Source organism: Emydura macquarii, unplaced genomic scaffold (genome assembly GCF_026122565.2).
Source record: "Emydura macquarii macquarii isolate MOO-44397 ecotype Brisbane River unplaced genomic scaffold, CSIRO-AGI_Emac_v2 contig_450, whole genome shotgun sequence".
NCBI classification, from domain to species: domain Eukaryota; kingdom Metazoa; phylum Chordata; order Testudines; family Chelidae; genus Emydura; species Emydura macquarii.
The window spans coordinates 14,274,042-14,286,620 of record NW_027130587.1 but is presented as its reverse complement, the minus strand read 5'-3'; the positions used below and the strand labels follow the sequence as shown (position 1 = coordinate 14,286,620).

At 47.6% G+C, this 12,579-nt stretch overlaps 1 protein-coding gene across 7 annotated transcripts in view; it reads right to left on the bottom strand.

The window, feature by feature from the left end:
* Positions 1-12,579, bottom strand: part of HNF1B (HNF1 homeobox B) — a 61,378-nt gene that overhangs the window by 34,382 nt on the left and 14,417 nt on the right. For 6 of the 7 annotated variants that reach the window (XM_067538081.1, XM_067538082.1, XM_067538086.1 and 3 more), the window contains 2 exons: positions 7,487-7,751; positions 5,597-5,835 (listed from right to left, as the gene is read on the bottom strand). In XM_067538081.1, coding sequence (XP_067394182.1) covers positions 5,597-5,835; positions 7,487-7,751 — 504 coding nt within the window. The remainder of the gene's footprint in view (positions 1-5,596; positions 5,836-7,486; positions 7,752-12,579) is intronic. The other variant, XM_067538084.1, reaches the window with a different exon arrangement.

Below are 12,579 nucleotides of genomic sequence, written 5' to 3'. Positions count from 1 at the left end.
GAGCTCTTTGCAGACAGCAGTGCCCTTCAGCATAGCCAGAAAGCTGCCAGTCACCCATGCACGGGAGATCCAAGGCCAACCTCACTCATATCCTGTGCCAATTTCCTCCTCCTTTGAGGAATCCAATCAATATGAGCACCAGTCTCCAGCAAATTCAATCAGTTCCCACAGCCAACCCCTCCTGACCTTTCCAAAGGGGCCTTTCTCCAATTGAGTAACTAGATCATGGAGGCAGCCATCACTCCTGGCCTGCTCAAAAGAAGCCTCAGAATAGGCTGTCACCGGGGCCTATATCCAGGGACAGCTCCTGCTGGCTGAGTCTAGTGCTAGGAAAATAAAGGCCTAGGCTTAACGGCCTTCCAGCCTCAAGATAAATGAACATGGTTACAGCAATTGCAGTCCTCTAATAGAAGAAAACAAAGGATGTCATGGAGCGACCCAATACGCCGGGGAAGGATGAGGACACATCAAAGGCAACAAGACTTGTTCAAAGCCCCAGCTTAATTGTCAATTAAGCATGCATAAGGGGGACAATGCCATGACAACGCGGGGCTGCATGCTGGTGTATTATTGTAAAGCCAGGAGGGGAACATTGAAAACAGCTGATTTTGCTGACAATGTGCTTGTTGGGCACCTTGTAAGCAATCAGCCTGTGACAGAAGGGCAAACTTCTTCCCTGCCACCCCTATTGTGTGGGACATTCCAGGGCTAGGGTCACATTTTGGTCATCATGGACTTGCTGTATGTGGAATGGATGCGCGGCTGATGGAGAGGTAGAACTCATAACGTTTCCCTTACTGACGGCAAATAGACCCCCTCTGCCCCCGCCCCCAAATCCTGCTTTTATAATCACATTACCACCATATGTTCTGCACCCGATCAGAAGTGCCTCACATGTATGTTCTAACACATACCCAACGGGCCCTGTACTGCTCTCTGCTAAACCAGCATAAATCCCAATGGACTCCTTTAGCTGGATTTACACGGGTGTAAATAAGAGTAGGCTCTGTGGTTGCAATATGGCTTATGTGGTTGCAGAGTCTTTTGGAGGATCTTAGCGTCCTAATTTATTTAATGCTTGTAATGCAGCCGGTGCTCCAGGTGGGGTACAATGGTGAGAAAATCAAGGTGATAAATACATATTGTAAAATAATTATTTATCTCTGGCCATAATGCAGGGAAGAAAAGACTTGTTTCAGAGGGGGAAGCATGGGGCCAAATTCATTAACGTCTGAAAACCACACTGGATGGAAAGCACAGAAAAAAAAAATCCACCCATTTATTACTCTACGTAATAGACTGCCCCCTCTGAATGAGGGCAGATCTCTAAGTGATACCAACCGAAGAGATACATCAGGGAGCTGCTTCACTGAGCATTTAACAGAGAGGGGCCCAAACAGGCACTGTGATTCTGAGCCTAGGAGAAGTTTGGCTGGAGCCTGTACGTAATGATGTCTCCTTGTCCAATCATCTTCAAACCTCCCACCTCAGCCCCTCTGTGATATTTACCGTCTGTCTTCCCACAGCCCTCTGACTTTCTGTTCCCTTGTTGACTCTCTAAAGTCCAGCCGATCAACTGTAGCATCCTAGCAGAAAGGCACAAATGTGGCATTAAACCAATCCCTCGCCCGAGTTAATACGGAGGCACAGAGGGACCTGCTGCTGTCTGACTGGAGCTATTGATCCGATAACACGCTAATTTGTAGCATAGGTTACACTTTCACGGATAACTGCGACTTCCACGTCCTCGGATTCCTGGGAACACAGGCAGCTCAGCACCGAAAATGGAGTGCCAGAAAGTGAACCATCCACACAGTTTACCAGCCTCTCTTTGGAGAGGCTTGAGGCCTAGTCCCCCTGCAAACAGTAATAGAAACCAAGGCTGCATGCTCTGGAAAGAAAATACAGTGGATGGAGGGAGCTCATGAATCCCACTTCTCTCTCTTTCCCTGCCAAGCCCACGGATGTCCGTCCAGGTGAGCAACCACTCATCTGGAGGGGTTGTGGCTGGGCTCCGTACCTTGGCTAGCTCCAAGCAGAAAATCCCACATGGTGCTGCCCTGAGTAGCATCAAGGGGTGATACCAGCCAAGACTGCCGCCCCTATCACTACTACAAGCATGCGCCAAATCTTTCCTTCCCCTGTCTCCAGGCGTTAATTAGCTTTATCGGCCTGTCAACAATGGGGCTACAGTAGTTAGTGGCTTTGGGGGAAAATATGCCCCATTTGTTCATTCCCTAGCTAGAGATACTGTCCTTGTTCAACAGTGAAATTGTCTGCAGTGCTTCATTTGTGCTAGGGCTGAGTCCCGGCACCTCTAGGCTTGGCAGTTCCTAGCCCGGGGACCTCTGGGCTTGCTGCATCAGTTATGAATGTAAAAAAGTAGAGCCCGGCACCTAACTGCTTGAGCTCCAGCACCTTTTGCATTACCAATTAAGCACCGGATGTCTACTGTAAGCGCCTTAAGGTCAGGGACCATGTCTCACTACAGGTTGTAACAAGTAATCTGGACGGACAGCGAGATTCTTTTATCTTTGCCCTCATCCTCCTCTTGTTTTACCCTAAGATTGTCAGCTCTCCGGGGCGAGCAGAGTTTTATTAGTCCGTGTAGAGCAACGTGTATATCGATGTTGCTATACAATAAATAACTTGTTTGTACACAGGCACTCAGTACAGGAGGAGGGATTTCCAAGACGCTGGCTGTTCTTATCCCCTCCCCACCCCCGCCATAGATTGTAGGTAGGATGAATTGCTCCGATTGTCTCTTCCCAGTAAAAGAGGAGGATGCTGTATTGTTCAGTGAACCATCAGAAAGACCCAACAGTGAGAGCCGGTGACCCCACACTGACCTCCACGCGACCCTAGTGCTTGTCAGAAAGCTGCCCTCTTTTGTTTGCCTCTTGAGCTTGCTGACTTTGGTGTGTAGATTACAGGTACAAGGACAATGGGGATTGTTTTCCCAACAATGCCTCTTGCCCCACACCACTCACTCAAGTCAGGGACTTCTCTGATTAGCCTCCACTCTCTTCTAGCCTTCTTCTTTTCCCATTCCCCTCTCTCCCGCCCCGTCCCCTGCCCCACAGTGATGTTGTCTCTGGTATAAATCTATTTTCTGTTGATTTGCTTCCACTGGGTCCTTCCCCTTTGTTGCAAAGCTCACATGAACTACCGAACATGAAGAACATGGAAATGAATCCAACTGTGAAAGGAAACAGAATGGAGAGAGTCTTTTATCCCAGACAAATCACCTGGAAAGAGAAGTTCTGCCTCCTGAATGAGTTTAACTGGCGTGTGGGACAGAGGAATAGGCCCACACAGGCATCTACACTGATCTTCCTTAGTGGAAGCAGTTTATTTGTGACAATGGCCAGTTCCTCAAGCCAGCCTGTTCAGACCGAAGGACCATAAAACATTCTTTTTTGTGTGTGTGTGGCTGGGGCGGGGTGGGGAGTACAATTCTGTGTGTTGCAAGTCCGTGGTCACCCAGACATCAGAGTGTGAGGGGGGGAGGCCATCATTCCTTCCTTCCAGTGCTCCTGACCCAAGTTTTCTGCCAGCATGTCAGGGGTTAGGGCAAGCTCATCCTATAGGGAAGAGCTACGCAGCTGATAACACCCTGCCCTCCTCTAGCAAAACAAAGCACATCATGCCTTAATTCCAGGTGCAGCTTTCCTAGAATGTGCTATTCTGGAGGGCAGTGAGGCGGGCCTGTGCCAACTAGCTACCATCAGAGGCAGTCAGTCGCCTGCATTGTTTCTAACGCAGCCCAACACAGAGCTCTGCCCTGCTGTCAAAGGGCCAAACTGCACCAGCAAGTTGGCAAGCCTGCGGAGGTGGATGAAAGGACATCAGGTGGCTTACCCTGCTGTTTTCTGAGCTTCTGATCAAGCCACAAACTCTTTCCAACCCCAAACATTCAGATCTCATCCTGGAGTGTTATCTCCTGGGCGTTTGTGTTCATGGGCAGTCACGGGAGGGGGGGGTGTTTAGACGCTCACGGATTAGGTCAACCAAAAGTTTTGCTTCAGTTGCATAGGCCTGAAGCAAATGTAAAATCTCAACACAAAAAGTTCCAGTCAAAATTACCACGTTTCAGCTCGTTTCAAAGCAATAGTGTAACCTGCTCCTCAGCTCAATGGAGACCTGGAGGCTCCGCTCAGTGCAGGTTTGTGAATCTCAGCAACGCTTTCAACGAGTCTGGACTTGGGTTTGTAGGTCAAACCCCAAAGCAGGGGAGTTTCCCATGGTTTGGGGCTCTGCAGCGGAAGTTTGGACAGTGCTAGTTTCAGAGAGCGACTTAGCAGCAGTATGACGGAGAATTAGACGGGCCATTTCACAGAACGTGGAGACACTTCTGCTCCCAACTACACGCATGCAACCTCGCTGATTGCGCATCACAGGCCAGATTAATGATTCTTTGGGTCACAGTCAGGCATGAACTAAATGGGATGCAAGTTACACCTTGGGCCGAAGTGGTAGAAAGCAGGTAAATGTGCTCCAGTTTGTGTTTAGTGAGGGTGCAGCATGAGTGACTTACACTGATTTGGGAACTACATTCTTCCTCTGATAAATGTTGCATCTGCTTACACTCTGCAGTCCAGAGGATAGGGCTGTGTTTTAGAAGTGCGACTACACGGCTGATCTGCTTTATCTTTCGCCTTTGTTATTACCGCTATTTATTTGTATTGTGGTAGCACCCTAGGAGCACTACAGCACGAGGGGCTGTACAAACCCAGAACAAAAAGATGGGTCCTGCCCCAAAGAGCTTCTAATTGAATCTTCTTAGTTGCTTTTTCTGCCACATCCTTTCTGCTCCCATTGCCCTCACTTGCCCAGCCACTAAATGTCAAATCAGTGCAAGCTATTCCAGCTAGTGGAAGGAATCGAATCAATGTAATAAAACCGGCAAAAAAATAAATAAATCAAAGTCAAAAAGGGTTCCACTTTTTTGGAATTCAGCTTGCAATCAATACATAATAAGCATCAGTAATCAATCATCATCATCTACTGCTCTTCTCGAACACCTTCACATTTGTATTACGGTAGCACCTGGAGGTCCCAGCTAAGACCAGGGCCCCACAGTCCTAGGTGTTTTATATACACATACGAAGAGAGACCGTTCCTGTCCCAAGGAGTTCACAGTCTAAATCGACCGGACAGACTGAAGCCTTACGCTATACCACAAGTCCAGGTTTGGAAAAGGAAAGTACTACTCTCCCGCATTGTACAGACAGGGAACTGAGGCACAGACGGACAAAGGGACTTGCCCAAGGTCCCAAAGAGAATCTGTTGCAGAACCAAGAATTGAAGCCATGTCTCTCGAGACCCAGTTTAGTACTTTAACAACAAGGCACTCTGCCTTCCTCTTCGCAGACTGTATTGAATCCAGCCACACAACCACCACCTTGTCAAATAGGGAATCATTATTCCTACTTTACAGACCAGGGACACAGAGATTAAAATCACTCCAGCTCACAGAGCTAGATCTCCAGATTCCAGCTTCACCGAAGATCACGCCTCCCTCCCCAGAGATGCTCAGAAGCCGCTTGAGAACAATTCCCATTCTCCCCTGCAACCGGGTTAGCTTCTGGCTTACCTGACATTTTGCTAGGTGGGGAAGAGCTGGGCTGGGTGTGATGGGGGGAGCTGTGGGCCAGCAGGAGGTTCATGCTGTGCGGCTGGCCCGTGCTGTAGGCATCCATGGCCAGTTTCTGGCGGAAAGCCTCTTCTTTCCGGCGGTTCGCGAACCAGTTGTAGACGCGAACCTCCGTCACCAGGTTGGATCCCAGCCCGTGCGCTTTGGAGGGGGACACGCCTCGCTGGAGACACTCTGCCCTATGGGGGGATGAAGAGGACACTTTGGAGTAGGGTGCCTGGTGCTAGGGAACAATTTCTAAATCCCATAAGGAGACATAGCATGGCCATAGCTCTTCACTGGCTCGAAGCACTATATGGACAAGAGCTTGTTCACCCCCACAACAACTCTGTGCAGTATTGATTAAGAAATACCCCTATTTTACAGGTGGGGAAACTGAGGCAGGATGGGGACAGGTGACTTGCCCAAGGCCACACAGTGAAACACTAGCACCCTCAACCACCCTCTTTTGCAAGGCATTTTATGTAGGTGTTTATAAGGTCACCCCTCCATGGACGGTACTTATCCGGCCCATTGTATCTGAGCCCCTCCCCGTCTTGAATGTATTTATCTTCACAACACCCCAGTGAGGTAGGGCCGTGCTATTATCCCCATTTTACAGATGGGGAACTGAGGCACGAAGAGACTAAGTGACTTGCCCAAGGTCACCCAAGGATTCGGTGGGGGGGACAGAGAATTGAACCCATGTAACCCAAATCCCAGTCTAGGGCCTTGACCATGGGATGACCCTTCCTCTCCTTCCCCATGATTGCACCTTGCAGCAGTAGTTCCCATCCTGGGCAAGACCCATCAGTCCAAAGCAGCATATAGAAAAGTTAACAATAAAATCAACGTAACGCTCCGTGTTTGAGAACCCCAAGGAGCGGTTTGATTTTGTGCTGAGGGTAAAAATGGTCAAAGGGTTGGGTGGGTGATAAAGTGGTTTTGATTTCTCTACCCATCCTTAAACAAGGCTAAACTTGGCATTTGGGATGGGCACAAACCCAAAGCCTGTGTCGTGATACCACTGAAAGCAGCTGGAATTTGTATCCCAGTTTTGTGGCCAGTATAAGAGCCCACTCCAGCAGAGCCCTTAAGTGCCTGCTTAAATTGTAAACACACGAGCAGGCCCCTTCATTTCAGTGGATTTGCTCATGCCCGTAATGTTACACACACACTTGGGTCCTTTGTGGACTGGAGCTTAAATCGACAGAAATATACACACGCCTATGCACATACACGCAGAAACTTGGGGGAATGTCTGATCCAAGTCTTGCAACATCGCATCTTCTTATGTGGAAGGCAAGAATTTATGCCCAGGCCAGGTCTGCACTATAAACGTACATCAGTATAAACTACATCGCTTGGGGGTGTGAAAAATCCACACCCCTAAGCCACTCAGTTATACCAACCTAAACCCCAGTGTAGACAGCACTACGTGGAGAGCTACGTCCCGTTGCCATAACTACCGCCTCTCGCGGAGGTGAATTAACTCCGCTGACGAGAGAAGCCCACCCGTCAGCCTAGTAGCGTCTTCACTGAAGTGCTGCAACTGCACTGATGCAGTGTTTTAAATGTAGACCTGCCCTCAGAGAGAATTGTGCAGACGGGAAAGGATGGGACATCTTTCCCAGGCTCCTGTATTCATTTATCTGCAGAGCTGTTCAGCCTGTTAAATAGAGCAGGTTCCCTTTCTCCCACAGTGCACATGAGAAGCCAAAGTACCACAGGGATTTGGGCTCCCTTGGCTTGTTTGTTTTTTTAAACAAAGGTTCTCCAGCTAATTGAGAGACAATGGGGCTGGGAAGGGAGAGGAAAATATTCTCCGGAGCCAACTCAGTGACATTTTACCTGTTACATTCCTCCACTAAGGCTTCCCTTTCCTCCTTGCTAGGGTTTTTTTGCCGGTCGTAGGCTTGGTACAAGATTTGTTGCGAGGCAGGCCCCCATTTGAATCGATTCCGTCGCATCTTCTTGCTGGGGGTTTCAGAGCAAGATTCGTCAAGCTGGCCTGTGCCCTGGTTCTGCTGATTGAATTCTGGAAAGAGAAACAGCAGCTGATCCTGACTGCTTTTGTCTGTCATATTTCCAGAACCCTGGACTGTCTGGTTGAATTCTGAAAGAGAAAGGAGCAGATTTGATCTGGCCTATAGCCACTGCCACTCAGAAAATAACCTGCATTCATATTCAAATCGTCACATTGTTTCCTTGTGCTCCCCCCTCTGCCTTTCTGTATCCACTTGCTGTCTGTTGTCTTATGCTGAGATTGTGAGCTCCTTAGGGCAGGAACTGTCACTTTGTTTGTACAGCACCTAGCACCAGAGGATCCTGGTCAGTGACTGAGACTCCACAATACAAATAAATAATAAATGAAAATAATAATAGAATTGAAAATCAGAAGGTCATCTAGTCTGATCTCCGGCATAACACCGGCCAGAAAACACCACCCAGTGATGCTGCATTGATTCCAATTGCTTTGCTTTGTTAGCAAAATCACATGAACAATTTTGGGACCCAGCACAGTACACACCAGTGACACATACCCCACCCAGACCCCATTGCCATCAGTGGAAAGGTCAATAAAGTTATCCTTGAATGTGTGAGACTGGGGCTGGCTAATCGCTTCAGTCTGTGCCATTGATCTCTTCTGTTAAAGAGCCTTAACACTGCAATTTGAAACAATAGGCAATTTATTTGCAGGCAGCAATCTGGAGAGCAGCAGGGTCAGAGAGGGAACCCACTTCTCCTTGCCTTTCCCAAATCCACCCTCTCCCTAGCAATGAAAAACATGAAGCACGGACTTGTCAACAACCCTAGTACATGGTTTTGTGCAAAGACTAACACCGGTGCTTTTGGGCAACCCCGACACCTTTAGTGACCCCTCTCGCATGTGAGCATCTCACGGCTCTTTGTACCCTTGATGCTTTTTTGACTGGTTTAAGTTCCCCTTCACACAGAGTTGCCCTCTCCACCGCCCAGTCCTGCACTCAGCAATGCCAGGGCCAGTCCAGAACAGTTACTGGCTGCTCTGGATTGACATGAATGCAGCTGAGCGCTAAACGTACCCCACCATTGCAATGTTTTAGCTAAAGCCACCAGTGCACTTCACAGATTACCACCTGTCTGGAAGGGGGAGGTGGGGCATGGCTTGTGGCTAGGTCACATTAAAGGAAGGCTGGCAATTTGGGTTCTAGTCACTGCCCCAGGTCTGTGCCTCAGTTTCCTTCCTCAGAAGGGTGTCGTGAATCAGTTCAGTCACATTTCAGAGGCGCTCAAATAAATAACTAGCCAATCTGTCAAAAGGGAGCAGAAATCAACTCGAGAGAAAGGCTCCAAGTGCAACCTTGAGTAAGTCACCAAGGCAATGTCTACACTGCAACTTATAACCTATGTCGTTCAGGGGTGTGAATACCTCCCCCCCCGGAATAGGGTGACCACATAGCAAGTGTGAAAGATCAGGACAGGGGTGTAATAGGCACCTATACAAGATGAAACCCCAACTCTCAGGACTGTCCCTATAAAATCGGGACATCTTGTCACCTTGCTCCCGAACAACGTAATTTACACTGATCTAAGCGCCGGTGTGGACAGCGCTCTGTTGGCGGGAGAGCTTCTCCACTGACAGAGCTAACGGTGCTCATGGAGGTGATTATATTTTGCTAACGGCAGAGAGTGTCTTCACCAGAAGCGCTGCAGCTGCGCAGCGCTGTATGTGTCGACAAGCCCTCAGTCCCTCTGTGCCTCAGTTCCCCCAGCTCCCACCCTTTGTCTGTCTTGTTTGTTTTGTGTGTGAGATCTCCAGGGCAGGGACTGTCTCTTACTAGGCGTAGGGATTCTTCCATCGCGGTAGTGCATCCGCCCCGAGAGCAGTAGCTAGGTGAATGGAAGAATTCTTCTCTCCACCTAGCAGTGTCTATACCGGGGCGTGGGTCAGTTTAATTACATTGCACGGGGTGTGAAATTTTTCACAGCTCTTAGCCATGTAGTTAAGCCGACCTAATGTTGTCGCATAGATTAGTGGCCCTACGTTGGAGCCTGGTGGTGCTACAGCAATACAAATATAAAGTTGCCAGGACCTAATCCGAACGAATCCGTTGTTCCACTCAAAGTTCAGAGAAAGCATCCAAAGGCACGGAAGATTCTCTGTCCAAACCTCTTAAGTTTGCAAAGTCAGACTGGAAATCTTACAAGACCAGGCTCTGTCACCTCTGCTCCAGGCTGGGTGTGCAGAGTCCCAAGAAAATGAAAACAACGTGGGGGCGGGAGTTTGTAATTTTTGGCAGCTCAGAGACGGTTCCGTTCCATTTGGGGCACAGATTCAGCTTTTCTGGACGTGTGACTTTTCTGTGAGTTTCCCCTCTCCCTCTTGCAAATGCTGCTAATCTGCGAAATGCCTTCCATGCCTATTCCAAGACAGCCACAGAGGCATGTTTCTAAAATTATTACTGAGATGCATGAGACTCGCTGAACTCTGGGGCAGCGCCCTGAATGAGAAGGCATGTGCAGGCCATGCATATTCATGGCCTGACTTTCTGTGCCTGCGTGTACTTCTTCAGGGGGGATTCTGTGAACTTAGAATAATACAGTAAGAGTTAGGCTGTCAGACTTCAGAGATCCCCTGAATTCTGCCTCTTTAGGAACAAAGGGAGCTGCCCTCCTTTGATACAGCTCCATTTCAAATTAATTGGAAACAAACACACTCCTACACCAGTAAGGAAGCTTAAATCGACACACGGATACAGCAGGATCACCATTTCCAAAACTGAGCACCTTGAGCAATACAGCACAGCAGAGGCACGAGGAGAAAGAGTGACCTTCCATGCCTGCCTGCCTGCCGCCGAGCTGGGGCCTGTCAGCACAGCAGTAAAGGGAGATTGATGGCAGGTTTTATTATTCTCAGTTTTGCAGGAAAATTCTCTCTCTTTTTATAATAGTTTTTCCCTTCGGACAACAAGAGAAACAGAAAACAGAGCCCAAAGTTGGAGCAGGGGGTTGTGGGGTTTCTTTGTTTTTTTTTTCCTCTCTAGATGGATTTTCAAAGCACTGACACTCAGCTTAAAAAACTTTCTGGACTCCCTTTCTTCCTGAAATAGCATAATACTCCATCCCCCTGGGAGGACAAGAGCTGAAGGATTTTTTAAGACACAGGTTCAGGCCCAATCCTGCAAACCTAGACTCACCTGGATAACCCCAATGAAGGCAGTGAGATGACTCACATGAGTAAGGACTAATTACATGAGTAAAACAGAGGTCTGTGGGGCCATTGAACTCGACGGCACAAGCTAGATTTGGATTGGTAAAGGAGGCGGTAGGAACAACCCAAAACTTTTCTGCATTCTCGGTTGCCTAAAGCATCGCTGAAGGAAACATGGAAATGCAGCAAAGAGGAGTTTCAGGGTTTTCTTTTTTTTAAATGAAAGAGTCCTTTAAAAGGAGTGGGGAAGGAATTACTACTGTCCTTACATATATTGCTACTAACTTAGCCTTCGATCATTAAAGCAAAGAATTTTCAAATGCTAATCAACTTCCACCACTTGGGCTGGGTGCTTGTGCTTTGTACACCATTCAGCTTGGACAGTGACTATTAGAAATATAGTCGATTACTAGGTCACCCCGTTCATTGCCCTGGCCATGCAGGAAACGTTCTCCTGTCCCAAGCAATGGAACTTCTGCTCCCCTTGGGAATGATTCCACAGACTAATACTGCAGAGCTCACTGCCAGGAAGTTTTTCCTTGATATTTAGCAAAAGTTGTTCCCTTTCTTAATTTCAACCCATCAGCCCAATTTACACCTGAAATCGTCTCCCTCTTTCAAACATGTGCAAATTCATCTGCTCCAACTTACTGACCACTTAAAGATAGGCATATTTGCTTCTTCTGTGCTCTGCTCCCATTCTCCCTGAAGTCAAGTCACATCCTACCAATGGGATCAGGATCAGCCTTCCTCAGTTACTATTTTATTTTCCAAGCCTCTGACAGACACGGTGTCAAATGCTTCACTAAAACCCAAAAATGCCACGTTCACTGAGCTCCCTTCGCCTGCTGACTCTAATGCTATCATGAAATAGCCAGTTTCTTTGGCAAGGTCTATTCTTCGTGGGTGAAATTTATCCATTTTGGCACCATGTAAGCCCCACTTAAATCCTTAAGCTTAAAGGTGTACTCAATTGCACAAAGGTAAATCGCACCATATAAATCCGCACTCATTATTGCTTTTTGTTCCATTATCCTCTCGATATTAAATGTTCTGATTCTCATGCATTAGCACAAGGCTGTAAGCATTGGTTTACAAACACTGCAGAGGGATATTTAAACTGAGGCTAAAAACCCCGACTGATTTTTTTTCTTCAGCCGACAACTATATTTCTATCAACATACTAAAACTACAAGGTTTGCCTAAGATATTCGTCATTGCTCCTTTAAGGATAGACAGTAAGATTCCTAACAGCACAGCAAACGTGATAAGAATGATACGGGTAAAGTACTGGAAAATACTGCCCAAAATACTTTTCCTCAAAGAGTCACATTTTTGAAGAACAGATTTTCTTCTGCTGTATTCACGTCCTCATTTTTAAGCGTTCATTTCCCACAAATACTCTGGCAAATACGGTCACTGATTGGAACATCCCGGAAACAGCAAGATTTAAGCAAGTGTTCTAAAAATATTCGGCGGCCCTAATTCAGAAAGATACTTAAGCATGTGCCTGACTAAGCATGGGACCAATCCCACTGAAGCCAGTGGGACTATTCAGGAGATTTGTGTTAGGCTCGACTGGAGGCAAAGAGCACAAGTTTTCACCCCATAAATTTGATTCTAAGAGCCACACACCCTTCCCGTCAGGGAACAGAAATCATCGGAGGTGATTTAAGTGTCCAATCAAATCAGCTTGAATTTAGAATACTCGCAACAAACTGTTCAGAAACCAGATACGGACCAAGAATTA